General features: G+C 39.1%; 1 protein-coding gene across 5 annotated transcripts in view; it reads right to left on the reverse strand.

Annotated features, from left to right (window-relative positions):
- The window catches only part of cacna1g (calcium channel, voltage-dependent, T type, alpha 1G subunit), a 218,841-nt gene extending 205,006 nt beyond the window's left edge, over window positions 1–13,835 (reverse strand). For 4 of the 5 annotated variants that reach the window (XM_063481624.1, XM_063481623.1, XM_063481622.1 and 1 more), the window contains exon 1: window positions 13,728–13,834. In XM_063481624.1, the coding sequence (XP_063337694.1) occupies window positions 13,728–13,820 (93 nt within the window). In that variant the 5' untranslated portion in view covers window positions 13,821–13,834. Of the gene's footprint in view, window positions 1–13,727 lie in introns of all 5 variants that reach the window. The other variant, XM_063481626.1, reaches the window with a different exon arrangement.
- Between the last annotated feature and the right edge of the window lie 233 nt (window positions 13,836–14,068).

A 14,068-nucleotide genomic window follows, 5' to 3' on the forward strand; every position in this document is an offset into this window, starting at 1 on the left:
CTGCCTGCCTGTAAATTGTATTCCGGTAAAATAACATTTAGAGCTTGAGGATATTGCACACTCACAACCACTTTGAATGCAAGAAGAATGATAACAGGTTGTCTGATAGGAGGCAACCTTTCTGCAAACAGCTGCAGACTGACTGCAATCACTCTGATTGTCAAAAGTTTGTAAATAAATGCTACCTAACTAATAAATACAGACACATTCCCAACATGTATGAATGAGTCTTTGTAAATGAGCACAAGTCGAGGGCACTCAACTTAACTGGCTGTATTCTGCTTATATTTCTATAGAACAGGAAATCTGCTGAGCACAAATGTAACAGTTGAATGTGAATTTCTCTTAAATGTGGATGTTTGTGATTGTAAACAGCAACAAATATGTGATTTTTGACTAGATAACACAGTTAATTGCTGTATTATCAGAAATAAGATTGCATGCAACTATCAACTTGACCCCATTCAACGCTGACTGGTATCAGACTGACTTTGTCTTATGGCAACATTTATGGCAGGACATCATTTGCAGTTGAAAAAAGGTAATAAATTGCATATTTGTTAGTACAGTATTCCGAGTACTGCAACATGTTAGAAATCACAAGAATATTGCATTATTAGTGAAGCATTGTGAAGCTATTGTATCGTTGGGACTCTGGTGAGTTCCATCTCTAGTGGCTATGTCCATCTTTGACATACAGTCTTTGCACAAATACTGCAAACATACTTTTCTTCACCGTAACAACAATTCAATGTTGTTACGGTGATGAAAAGTCACAATCATATGACCCCATATGAGCAAAAAACCTCCACCTGAACCAGGCTCAGGAAACAGAAGAAAGCAGTCCTACATATTTGTTTAACATCTGTATTGAAGGACAAAACGACTTCAAAAATGGCTTTTCAGTGTTACTGGAGGTCAAGGCAACGCCATCCTTTTCTAAGGTTTTAGGGCCGAGTACAATAACCTAAATTTAGAGGCAGAAAATTAAGGTCTTTATGTTTTTAAAGACCTGGATTGTCTCCAATACAATCCTCAAACTATCCCTTTGTATATTTACACTTTATTTATGTTTAATTAACACTACCAATGTCAACAGGTCTCCACTGGATGGAAAGCGAAGTTCCTTTCTTAAAATCCTAATTCTAGATGTAAATAAATGTGATCAAACTGGTTTAATCTTTTCAACACATGCAAACTTGCAAATAAAGTGTTTCTTTTTATAAATAAAGTGTTTTTTTTAATAAATCCAAGCTGGGACCTCAGCTTTTTGTCTTCTGTCTGTTTCTTGTGCGTTTACCCATTCTTTTTCTCTTGGCAGCAACATCTGGATTGGATTCCTGTTGTTTGCGAACTACTGGCATTTCTCCTCCTCCTGCTCGGCAGTCCACCACTAATTTCCATCTCCCTCATCTGTCTGCTTCTTATCTCTTTCTCCCACTGCCTCCTTCTGTGACACAAGGAAGTCCCACTGCCTCCCCCCATTGCTGTGATTATGTCTCCCAGTGCACCTCATAGCGTATGCAGCTACAGTGAGACAGCGTGAGCAGGTAATGGTACGGTCCATTTATGCATGTATTTGCTGTTTATGATATTTTTCATGTACCTGCTTATAATAACTTTCAACTTTGTTTATATGCCACCATGTGAGTCTATCTCTCAGATGTAATTCCCCTTTATGGGCACACTTAAACCCATAACACATTTTTTTGTTCTCTGTGTTTCTATGTGGATTCAGTGTTTCATGAACCTCCCAGCCTAAACAGTGGCACCACACACCAGTTTAACAGCCCCCTGTGTGTGTGTGTGTGTGTGAACGCCTCTGTTACTTCTCACATTGCCTGAGAACAGGGGTAAACACACGTGTCCGCCAGGCTCAGACAGACATCAGCGAGTACAGCAATCTGGATTGCGTGTTATCAATGCGTCAAGCGGGTGCCAACATTGCACGCCCTCTCATCACCCCCTGAACGGAGCCTTTATGCGTTAAGTGCACTTAATCACCAATGTTGAGTGCACTTAAAACACTCCCTAATGACTTGACATGGCTCACTCACAAATCCTCAAGTGTCAAAGCAGTTATTAGATACAGTATTGCACCCAAGAGTGCAGTGCCGCAGCTCTTGACGAGTAATCAAGATGTGCAGAGGCATTCCTTTGCGTGATTCGAATACCAGTACCATGTGTTTGTGGACATGAGCGCAGGCCTCTGTGTGTAAATACTCATCAGAGCATCGTGACAGGATGGGAGTCAAATGACTTTTAAAACAGACAAGACTGTTGAAAAGTAAGATACCAACTGACCTGTGAACAGGTGTGGCAAAGAAAAACTTTACCTTCGAGTGGTTTCCTTTGTTGCCAAGTTCCATAATTAGTAACTATGAAACAGTTTGTGGGGCATTTGTGGATGTAATGTTAACATCTGTTGTTGCTGACATAATGCTGTCAAGGGTCCACATCTGTATGTGCTGAAGTAGTTGCTAAAATTAAATAAAGGAACCCAAACACTATAACTATCCTTACTTTCTGAAGTGAGGACACAAAACTGAGGTACTTCCTGCTAACAGTTGTAAGACCTTTGACAACGTAATTCTAGCCAGAGACAATCTTAGTGCATTAATTTTATTTTTAGTGCCAGCTCACAGTAAGAGTCATCTTAAGGTGTTTATTTCAACCCAGCATATTTTCCATTGATGCAGATGATGGAGCTCATTGTCGTATGCTAACTTGCCAACACTGTTCACTTCCAATTTAGATCTTCAGGAAAACAAGCAGTCAAACAAAACAGCAACTAATGGAACAAGTCTGAGCTGCCTCTACTCCTATGGTGCGATTTTTTTACATGACTTATTTTAAATATTGTTTTCAAGTGTTAGCATAAACTAGCTAACTTTAGCAGTGTTGGCTTTGCTAGCTGTACTGAAGTTATTGTTCAGCAACAACTTGCCAGGTGACCTCATCACCCAACACAGCCTATTGATCAACGCCATGCTGGAGAGTAACAACATTAAATGCCTTTTTTTGTTGTTGCATTAGCTTTAATCTCACCAGTCTTGGAGAATCAACTCGTAAAAGCTGATTTTAGCAAGGTTGATGCACCACCTCATAGCATGGTTTACCAAAGCAATTTTTAAAATCGTGGTTGCCTGGATTGTTCTTATGCATAGACATGTAGATTTTAGAAGTAAGGCATCAACATGTTCAACTCTTTAGTCTGTCAGCCTCATCTTCTCTTCATCTTTCACTTCTGATTGGACAGTAAAAAGTAAAGTTTGACTCACGTCCTGCTATCACCTATATAATGGATTGCATGATAAGCTTGCACTGCAACTAACTACTGTTTCAGGTATTCATGTTCTTGTTAGCTGGCTGTACATGTAGTGTAGGTCCCTGATGTATGCAGCAAAATGGGCATTCCAGGCAGCTAATTTGGGGTTTTTGCTTTTCTGAATGATTAAAATTGGATCTGGAAAGTGTCATGTCAGCATGATCAAAGAGCCATATTAGCAATATAAATGGTCAAATACCCAGACTAAATAAAACCACAATTATCAACCAAAACACTGACCAGATTTATCCCATTCTAAGCTAATATAAATAAAATTCAGTTCAATTATTGTAAATTTCCTGGTGACACCTGAAACCACTGCACTAAAAGTTGAGGAAAGTTCAACTTTTGTACAGCTTTCTTGTGTTTGTCAGTGTGGAAGTACCGTGAGGATTTTGGATCCCAGCAGTCAGTCAAGCAGCGTGTCTTTTCTTCCTCGGATCTGCTGCGGAGCTCAGCACTTCTGTTATTGTTTCTTTTGTCTGTTCAGCTACGGTGCCTTTCATGGCTAAAGCTTGCAACAAACTTTGGATTTATGCTTCACTAAAGTCACTGCCAGCATTGTGAGCACATTACTTGTTTTGCAGGAGCGGATTTCTTGCAGGAAAAACCAATCAAGGTATAACAAACATAGACGAATTCCTACTGTGTACGTTTACCCTTCTGATGTTCACCTGTTCTTAGGCTGAAGTCACCATTTGAATGAGCTGAAATGATATCGACCAATGAAGCCCTTCCAAAAGAAGTCTGTATCTCCCTTAAGATAACTGTTTTTGTTTGTTCTGGGTTTTTTTGTTTGTTTGTTTTTATTGCCCTTTACTATAAAAGGCAGCTTAACAGACAGGACAGGATCTACAGTGTACCTGAAACAGGTGCCATCAGTTCTGTGAAAACACTTCCTTTCCACTCGTCTCCAAAATAAATCTTAGCCACTATGTATGCTAATTTTGCCTGTCACAAGTCCTGAATGCCATTATCACCGGGGTCAGGTGCTTTCATCACATGCACACACAAACGCCCGCAGATAGGCAGGCAGACAGCCATACCTGCCGATGAAGGCCTTGTGTGGTGAGGACAATGGGATATGCTAACTGTAATCTGCCATTCAGCTGAGATCCAGTCCTCACAGGTGGAGAGAGATAATATTGTAGTGAGATTTTTTTTTCAGCTCAATCACCACATTTCATAGTGGCAAGAGTAACAGTGCACACAGACACACACGTAAAATGTGACATCTCCTCATCCTCCAGTCACATGCTATGTGTGTGTGTATTTGATATCTACTCAGGGTTGTAACACAGTACATTGTTACATCGAAGCTTATTTTAATTCATAACATCAAACATTAACGTTGACCTAATGCACATTTCCTTTTATGTCATATGTATACATAATGTAACTTAGATATCCTAATATGGTCATCTCAGGCAAACGTCTCTGGCTGTGTGGATAGAAGTCCCACCCACCTGCTATTCAAATCTTTTGTTTGTCAGGGGCAACCAATCAGTAGAAAGTTGGCTTAAAGGGAGGGGGAGAGCAGATTAGGCTGCTACACCAAAGTCCAGTATGAGATAAATAAGGATTATTTGGTACTGTAAATCATGAAAAGCTACCGTAGTAGAGGCCAAAAAATAAAAAAATAAAGGAGTTGCAAATTAAAACCATTAAATGAGTAATTTATTTAACAAAAACTACAGCAATATAATGGTATGTACACAGCATGTATACTTCATTTTAAAAGACACATAAATTAGATCTCTCAGTGAATGTCACGTGATTCCACCCAACTGTGTCAAGTCATTGAGTTAAGCTGCCAAAACAGAGCATCTCATTGAAACTATTATTTAGGGGTTAGCTAATACAATTGTGTGGAACCACTCGACATAACCTCTTTTAAGTGAATCCAAAAAAGGCATTTTTTGAGTGTACCCCTAGTCTTCCTCATCTTATTTGGTCTCCTGTTCATTGCCCATCTCTCGCTCATTACTGTTCAGCAGAAACCTCATATCACTACAGACTACAGCTCAGAAACTTCAAAGTGTGATACGTGGGACTGCGATATTATAATATGAGAATCTTTTTTAAAGCATCTTTTGTCCGTTTCCAAATGAAATTCCTCCCGTATAGTACTTGTATCTCTGTTACTCACCTTTTTGCTAGTGATTTTATTAGCTTTCCGCATGCATCACATTCTCTACTGTAGCTGCTTCAGAGGAGATGATGGAGGGTTAAGTGTAGCTTTTAAAGAAGAATGTTCTCCATTTTTCTTTTAGGGAAAAAAAAAAAAGAGAGAGACAATCCTCAATGTTAAAGCTACAGAGATTTTAGCATTTCTTTAGAACTACTGTGCTGGCTATGTCATCACTCATCTCTTAGTTTTCCACCCTGAGCTGGAACGCTGACTGATGTACTCACAAAGATTTTATCTCCGGTCTGTTTACCACTGAAGATAATGTCTCAGAATGAGATAAAGCACAGAAAACAAAGAACAAACACTATTTTTATTGTCTTTTTGACAACAGAAACACACATAAGGATTACAAATTTATTGACATTTTAATTGATTTAATGATGTTATGATTATGCAGTTCATCCACCCTGTAACAGCAAAAAAAGATAACAAAACCAAACTATGCATTTATAATAATACTACAACTTTTCTTGCAAGTGTGATGCCTTTAAGCTAAGTGGTAATATCAGTGTACATGTTCACAGTCACAGTGACAAAAAATAATAGGGTGGGGGGTGCTATGCATTTTAAGGGAAATCCATTTTCTTGCGTTTATTACTGTTTGCCTTTCAGCAAACAGAGAACAGACAGAGATCTGCACTGACGCATATAAAGTAAATGTAAAGTAGCTTACAGACTGAGTACAACAAACTGATTCAGTGATGATGCAAGCTATCCTAGGTCTTTTCTCTTCTGCAATGTAAAAGATCAGATCGATTCAATGCTGCTCCCACAAATGCCACTGCTGCAAATATTATAGCAAAACTGAAACTCTATAATGTGCTTGATACACAGAAAAAACCCAAAACAGTTCACGACTCAAGTGTCAACGGTATGCGGACTTTTGGTGAGCATAAAAATGTAGCAACAGTTATCATGCTGCTGTTGTTCCCACTGACCTCACTGCAGAAACAGCAGTTTCTGCAGTGAGGTCGACACAGTTGTTCTACACAACTGTGTTGTGTAGAACAACATCCAAGTTAATAAGACTACAGTGAATCACACTGATATGTCCAATGATGTACATAATTAATGAAGCCACTGCTACTGTGGACCTCCACTTACAAACTGCACAAAACCCCCTTATTTTAGTCTACAGACAGCACAGATGAGAATACTGTGATGATGCAGCTATTAAAGTTTAAAAAAGAGAGAGAGTGCAATAAACAGAGGTTTGTTTAATATAGTGTCAATATGCAGGCTGCTAGGAGACTTAAATAAGCACTGACTCATCAAAAGTCAGAACTTACTTTCTCCGGCTCGAGCCCATACTACCTTAAAGTGTAAAACGGATGAATGGATGATCCAAATAATGCTCATAAAGGAGAAGAAAAATGTAAGCTGTATTGTATACCAGTCTCAAAATGGTCCAAATAATGGCCTTTTATACTGTTTAGTCATGCAGCGATGACACTGCTAACAAATGAATTTAAAGTGACCTATTCATTTCCACTAAAACAAATTGTAAAAAAGGGCAACCTTTCAACAATCCCGGCAGAATGACGAGGGGGTCATCCTTCTTCCAACCCCGCGGCAACACGACGGCCTGTGATCATTACGGTCGACATTAGCCGTGTCAGGACGAGTGCTCATTTAGAGACATCTCAGAGCAAAGTCTTGGCGATGGTCCCTCATTAGCCCTCATGCTATCTGTGTTAAGCACAGCCCTGATCTGAGAGCTAAGGCACTAATACTTGCAACTGTGGAACACAGATCCATTAACGTTAATGTGATAGGAAGCATTTAGCCTTTATAAAATACTACATTTTAGACACAAATTTGCTGAATCCTGTTGCTTTAACAAGCACTGAAGTGACTCTAGAACTGAATTGAAACCTTTGGCAAAGTCTACTGACTGGGTAAAGTTTAGAAAGGCACACACTTTTCATGAAGCTTACCGCCACTCTAACAGAGCTTCAGTAGTTCGCAGTTTTGAGAGCAGAACCTGCAGGAAGGGCAATCATCACAGCAGCACGCCATCAATCAGGCCTTTAAAGTAGAGCAGCTAGAGAGGCCACTGCATTTAAAAGAGTGCGAAAGTAAGAGGGAAAAGATTTTCTGCATTTCTAAAATATCTTGCAATGGTGATCTCATGTTTGATTGAGGGTTATTGGGGTAAGTTAAGGGCTTCAAATACCTTTAGAAAACACAACAGTGTGTTTTCTAAAGAAAATACTTTGAAAAAGTATTTCTTTAAAAATGGCTTTTTGAGAACTTTGGAAATGTGGAGTACACTAGTGTGTAAAAGTCTTGAGTCACCTTCCATTTCTTTAGGTTTTGGTGAGAAGCCTCTTTATTCTTCAGCCTAAACTCTGATAGGCAAGCTTTCTTGTCATTTCTTTGATTAGTCTTCAGGAAAAGTTCTCCAGGCTTCTTTAAGCTTGGATGACGGCTGCCTTTTGTTCCATTCTCTATTAAGATGATCGCACACAGCTTCAATGACACTCCAGGCTTTAGGGAGGCCAAACCATGACTCATAATGACCCATTGTGCATCCAGGTTCACCTTTACTGCATACCTTAATGCATGCTTTGACTGCTTTTAGTGCATTGGCTCTGTGTTTGGGATCATTGTCATAATGGTAAATGGACTGATTCTTATATAGCGCTTTTCTAGTGCTCTCTTGGAGCACTCAAAGTGCTTTATACAACATTCACCCATTCATACCATTCACAAGAGCACTTTCTTCAATGCTTTTCAGTGTTAGCTAGGCGCTAACACTTACACACATTCATACTCTGATGGATGCATCGGAGAGCAACTTGGGGTTAGTATCTTGCCCAGGGATACTTGGCATGCAGACTGGAGCCAGGGATCAAACTACTAACCTTTCAATCACTAACCTGCCTCCTGAGCTAGAAGAATGAATGTGTTGCCAATCAACATGGTGGATCGAAATCTGATTATACTTGCATGTGTTCATTATTCCATCAGTTTTGAAAATATCCCAAATACCACTCTCTTAAATTCAGTGACAGAGCATCCACCGTGTTTTACAAATGGCTGTAGACACTCACTGTTGTACTTCTCTTCTGATCTACTCCACACATGTTGATGATTTGATGATCATAAAACCTAATTTTTAGTCCAGTTCTTTAGTAATTTGGCACACCTAATTTTCCCATGTTTTCTTTCCTTAAGAAGGAAGGGCTTATTGAAAGTCAGTCTTCCACTGAGACTATTTTGAGGAGGTCGGGTGACATCTTTGCAAGATTTTTCTTATTCTGCTTCTTAAGAACATGACTTTCAGATACTATTCATCTGCTATAGATAGTTTTCAAAGCCACCACTTCTTCTATCTTCTACTTGTCTAGTGTGTAAATGGATGGAGTTCTTTTATTTTTATTTTTTTGTTTTCATTTTGTATTGATGCAAATTGATGCAACTACAGAAATGAGTCAAATGAAGTGTTTTTATGAAAGGCTGCTGGTAACAAATTGCCTAAAGATGCAATTCAAAACTGTTTTTTTTTTAAAGTTTTCTGTTATGTGTGGATACAACACTGGTTCATCCACTGTTGTATGCTCGAATGATTTATAGATTAGATTTATAAATTAGTGAACAACCAAGAGACAAAACAACAAAATACTCTGAAGACAGTCAGGTACACAGATTGGACTGAAAACGATTGAAAAAGCAAATAATGTCGAAAGAAAAACGTCAGCAAGCCTGAAGAACTACAGCTCCTTTCATTACTTTCAACTTTTTTTAAAAGAAAGTCTGTCTCCTTGGAAGCGAAATATAATGAATGAGGGGAGATTTTGCACGGTATCCATATTGAAACTACAGCCAGGTTTTATATTTAAACAAATGTTTTGCCAATAGCAAATGTTAAAAGCGTCAATTTCGTGACTTCAAGCTTGTCATCACACACAGCCAAAGAGGGAAAGCATAGCTGGGGAACGCATTAGCCCAGGGAGACAAAGTAGAATTCCTGATGTAAAATGAAGTAATTACAGTTGGTTTATTTATAATGGCAGTTTATCTATCTCAGTCAATGTGTGCATTTATGTTTTTGCTACTGGGTTTTGTTATCTCTGTCTGTGGGCCTGATTGCAGTAACAAAGTTATGGCCATACTTTTGTCATCAGTCTGATAAAATCGCTCATTTATTATACACTAACACTTAACACAGAGAGTGACCAGTATTACAGTTTGTTGAACCAGCTGAATAAAGCCAACAATATCAACTTGTAGCTGCCTTCTAAAGCTTGTGTTTGGCTATGGAGAAGGAATAACTGTTGGGGGAAAAAAATGCATTTAAAGAGGTTACAAAGTCAAACTGGGCCCTGAGCGTGAAAACAGAAGGAAGAGGAACGAGAAGAGGCCGACAAAACTGGAGAGTGAGGACGTCTGAGACGGTGCGGCAAAGACAGCTGAGCGGTGCGAGCGTGTAGGTCGTGTGCTTTTATGATCGCTTACAATGACGGGGAGATTGGAATAGAGGAAGCGAGGAATTAATAAGAATGCGTTTAGCCTCTCGGCCGTACATTCATCTGCGCTTCGGAGAGGAGAGCCACTGAATTAAATCTCATCTCATGTCGGCGCGCAGAAGAGATGCAGGGAGTGGATGGGCTGCCCTGGCAACAGCACCCTCACAAAGCTCTGCTCCTCTGCTCTGTGTGTTACTCCCCCCGCCCCACAATCTACTCAACATATCCTGTTCTCCATATTCACCTGTCACATCATCACCTCTTCCTCATATTTCCTTTCTTCTTTTTTCTTTTTCTTTTGCATTTCCATTTTTATTTTTCTGATTTCCTGTCCTTTTCCTTCTCCTGCTTCCTCTACCTTCTTTCTTCGAATTCGCCCCTACTTTCTTTCACCAAATTTCCCATTTTTCTTTGTAACTCTTTTCTCACCTCTGCTTTTCTTTTTCCCCCTTTTCCTCCCACTTCTCTCTAATCTTTCCCTTTCCTCTTCTCTCCTTTCTTAACCCCCTTTTTTTTCTTCCATTTTCTCTTTTTTAACGTCTTCTCTTCCTCCCTGCTTTTATCCCCTTGCTTTTCTGTCCTCTCCTCTCCACTTTCATTTATTTGCTCTTCGTTTCCTTTCCTTTCTTCTCTGCTGTTTTTCTGTGTTACCTCACCTTTCTTCCTTTCCTACTTCTATTATCTTTTCTCTTCAGTACTTTTCCTTTCTCTAATTTAATTAATTAATTAATTGCCCTTCCTCCTTTTCCTTGCTTCACATTTTCTTATTCTTTTACCTTCCTTTTCTTCCCTGCATTCTTTTTCATCTCCTATGTCCTACTTCTGTGATTTCTTTTAATCGTGTCTTTTTCCTTTTTCCATAAATGTCCTCTTCTTGTTCATTTCCCTTTTTTTTTCCTTTCTTGCCCCTAACCTTAATTTATTTGCTTTCCTTTTTCCTCCCTTTTTTTCCCTACTATCTTTACCTTTCCAACACTCCAGATCAGCACATGCGTTACCCACCAAGCCGACTTTAATATCTGAGACTATACACGAAGTAGATATCTCATATTGGAATGAAACTGCTGAATTTCAGAGTCAGTGGACAAGAAAATAAGATGACTTAGTTCTGATTCAATCTATTTGGAAACACTTTGCAAGCACATTATCTCCTCACCGCAGAAGATGAACAATGCCAGATAACGCGGATCCATTCTGCTGCACCTCACTCCGCTTGTTTCCCTCAGCACAGAAAACAAAGTGTTTTCTAGGCTTCTGCTTTTCACAGTGCGAACAGCGACGCTCCTCAATTAGTGTTTGCTGGGTTAAAGCAGGTCTGTAAATTAATGGAAACGCCTCCACATAATATTGTTGTTTATCTTACATCTCAGATAATGTAAATGGGGGGAGCTGCAGAGACCAGATATGCTGGAAAGCAGCAGCTCGTTCCGGGATTCTTTTAAATGCGTTGTTCTTTTAGACATTTTTAGAATTTATCTCAGTGTTTCAGTGTTCCTGCTCCTTGTCAACTGCTATAGTTTTGTTTAAATAATGGTTGTGTTGCCTCATGATCTGCCACGCAAACAGGGATTTGCGCAGCATTAACGTCTGATGTTTTCTTCCCACACTCTGCATTAGTTGTCCTTATGTACTTGCTATACAGTGTGTGGATGCTGTCCCTGAAATACCTGTTTAATATTTTCCAGTTACACTGCTTGTTTTTGTCTTCATAAAGAAAACATGGAGGATAAATGAGCGCCAGTAAAGGAAGTGTCTTGCTGCCATGCATATGTATGTTCCTTCTTTCACTTGGACATCTGGCAAAGAGTTCTTGGACAATTGTTAAACCACAGTTCACTTAAAAGCCTGCATTGCAAATGGGTGGTGTGGATTGTAAAGAGTGTTGGAAATTGCCAGGCAGCGAGTAAAGTCGTCCATGTGGATAGCATTAAGGCTTACAGTTAGGCTTGTGGCTGCTTTGATTGACGGTTGTGCTGACACTGGCTACTGTAGCTGATAGCTGGCTGCTAAGCTTAACCTGTGGTAAAGCTGACCTTCAGACCATATTTGTTCTGTTAGAATTACCAAACCAGTGGACTATAGCTTCCTGTAAGGCGCAGACCACCCAAGAAGTCTGTGCTCCATTTTTTGGGGTGAAATTCTAGTATTTTCTTAACCTCCTAGCTGACAACCAGGGGCTTACCTGGACCAGACTTATACTGGTACCATTACTTGATGAGCAAGTTAATCTGATAGACTGGCTAAAACATATATTTACCTGCAAATTAGCTATTTTTTGTGTGTTGGAGCCTGGTTTTACTTCCAGTTGTGGCATGGATACTCAGTTATTAGAAAATAATAACATCCCACAGATCAGTTATCCCATCAACACATCCTTTCTTTCTTCTCATCTCTGTGTTATGTTCATGGTGCAGATGTAAATAAAGGTTCAGTTGCAGTACTCAGCTACTAGCTGAGCTGAGCTACAAAAGAGGAGTGTGCATAAAAGGAATAAGGTTTTTAAGTGGGTGGTAATTTCAAATGCAACTTTTCAAACAGCTCAACAAATCTCACCAAACACACAAACCATTTTTGCAGTTCCTCACAAAATCTGTCTGCTAGCTAATGTCAAGCTGACAGTGTTTCCCGGAGCGAGGAAAAAAAGCTCAGCGTGCAACACCCAGTAATGGAGAAAGATGTAAGAAAGACAAAGCAGGAGAGGGAGATGTCAGGATATTTTTAAAGGTAAGGACTGCTCTGCAAATGAAATTTTATGAAGTGGAAATTTGAATTTTAGAGTTTGTCAAGCAGATATTGGACAATGCACCACTACACCCCATCTGCCACGTTAACAACTGGTTGTTTTATACAGTTTAAAGTCTGAAGGTGATTGGAGGGTGGGGGTTTGTGTAGGCTGAGAGAGTTGAAATAGTATAAGTGTGGGTATATGTTTTATTCTACATGATAAGTCTGAGAAACAAGGGCTTCAGACATAATTTCAAAGCCTGTGAACATAATCATTGCCACATTTGGATAAGATTGTTGACCTGAGGAGTTATCACCTAAAGCTAAAACTAGCTAGCACGGTCAACAACATGCATTCATAATTCCTTGTAAAATTTAACACTAAATTTAGTAATTAAACATTGTATTAATTACTGTTTTTTTTAAGTAACCTTTTTATAATTTCTTTCTTAAAAAATTAGCTCAATACAAAATCATTCGAGAACCTTTGGAGAAATATGTAAACAGAAACGAGCTGATTAAATCATTAACTTTTTACCTTCAGATTATTAAAAACTTAATTACTTCAAAACCTGCTTAATAAAATATGAGTGATAAATGAATGAAATCAACCAACCGATATAAGACATGATTTAAAATTAAAAGCTCAGTGCAGGTTAACTGACAGATAATGTTAGCTTAGCTCTGGTAACTGGTACAACTGGTTTTGGCCTCCCTCTACCGGTGACAACTCATAAAATTGAGTTTAAGATAGATTAAAAATGAATTAATTAATTTTGTTTTAAGTACAGGATATCATTCTTCCCACGTAACCCAACTCATGTAAACACACTGAATCCACAATATGTAAAAGCAAATACAAATTTAAACATGACAACTACTGACTCTTAGTAAGCTGTTGTTGTGCAAGTTCAATCACACACATATATAGGAACTCTGATGTCCTGGAAGTGAAGCACAATTACAACTTACACAGTTCATACATATCATATTGAGCCAGGAACAGCCTTACCTGTAAGATCTTACACCTCTCTGAGTCACAGTTGATGTCTTCACAGGGATGAAACATGCCCAGTGTCACACAGTTCAGCAGGATCACCAGCATGGACGCTCGCTCGAACCATGTACAGAACAGTAGTTAAGGAATATAACACAGAGAGATGACAGCAGCTTACAGTGACAATCGGCAGAAAAATATGCATTTCTCAAGGCTTTCTCCAGTGACCTCATTATCCCAGCCTCATCTGACAAAGTGATGCATGTTTATCTCTTTATATCAAAAGCTGTTTCTGAGAGGAGAACAAGCCAAGAAGGAAAAATTGGAAAATCGGAAAGCTTGCTTGTAACTGTACA

The sequence above is a fragment of the Pelmatolapia mariae genome, linkage group LG8 (assembly GCF_036321145.2).
Source record: "Pelmatolapia mariae isolate MD_Pm_ZW linkage group LG8, Pm_UMD_F_2, whole genome shotgun sequence".
NCBI lineage: Eukaryota > Metazoa > Chordata > Actinopteri > Cichliformes > Cichlidae > Pelmatolapia > Pelmatolapia mariae.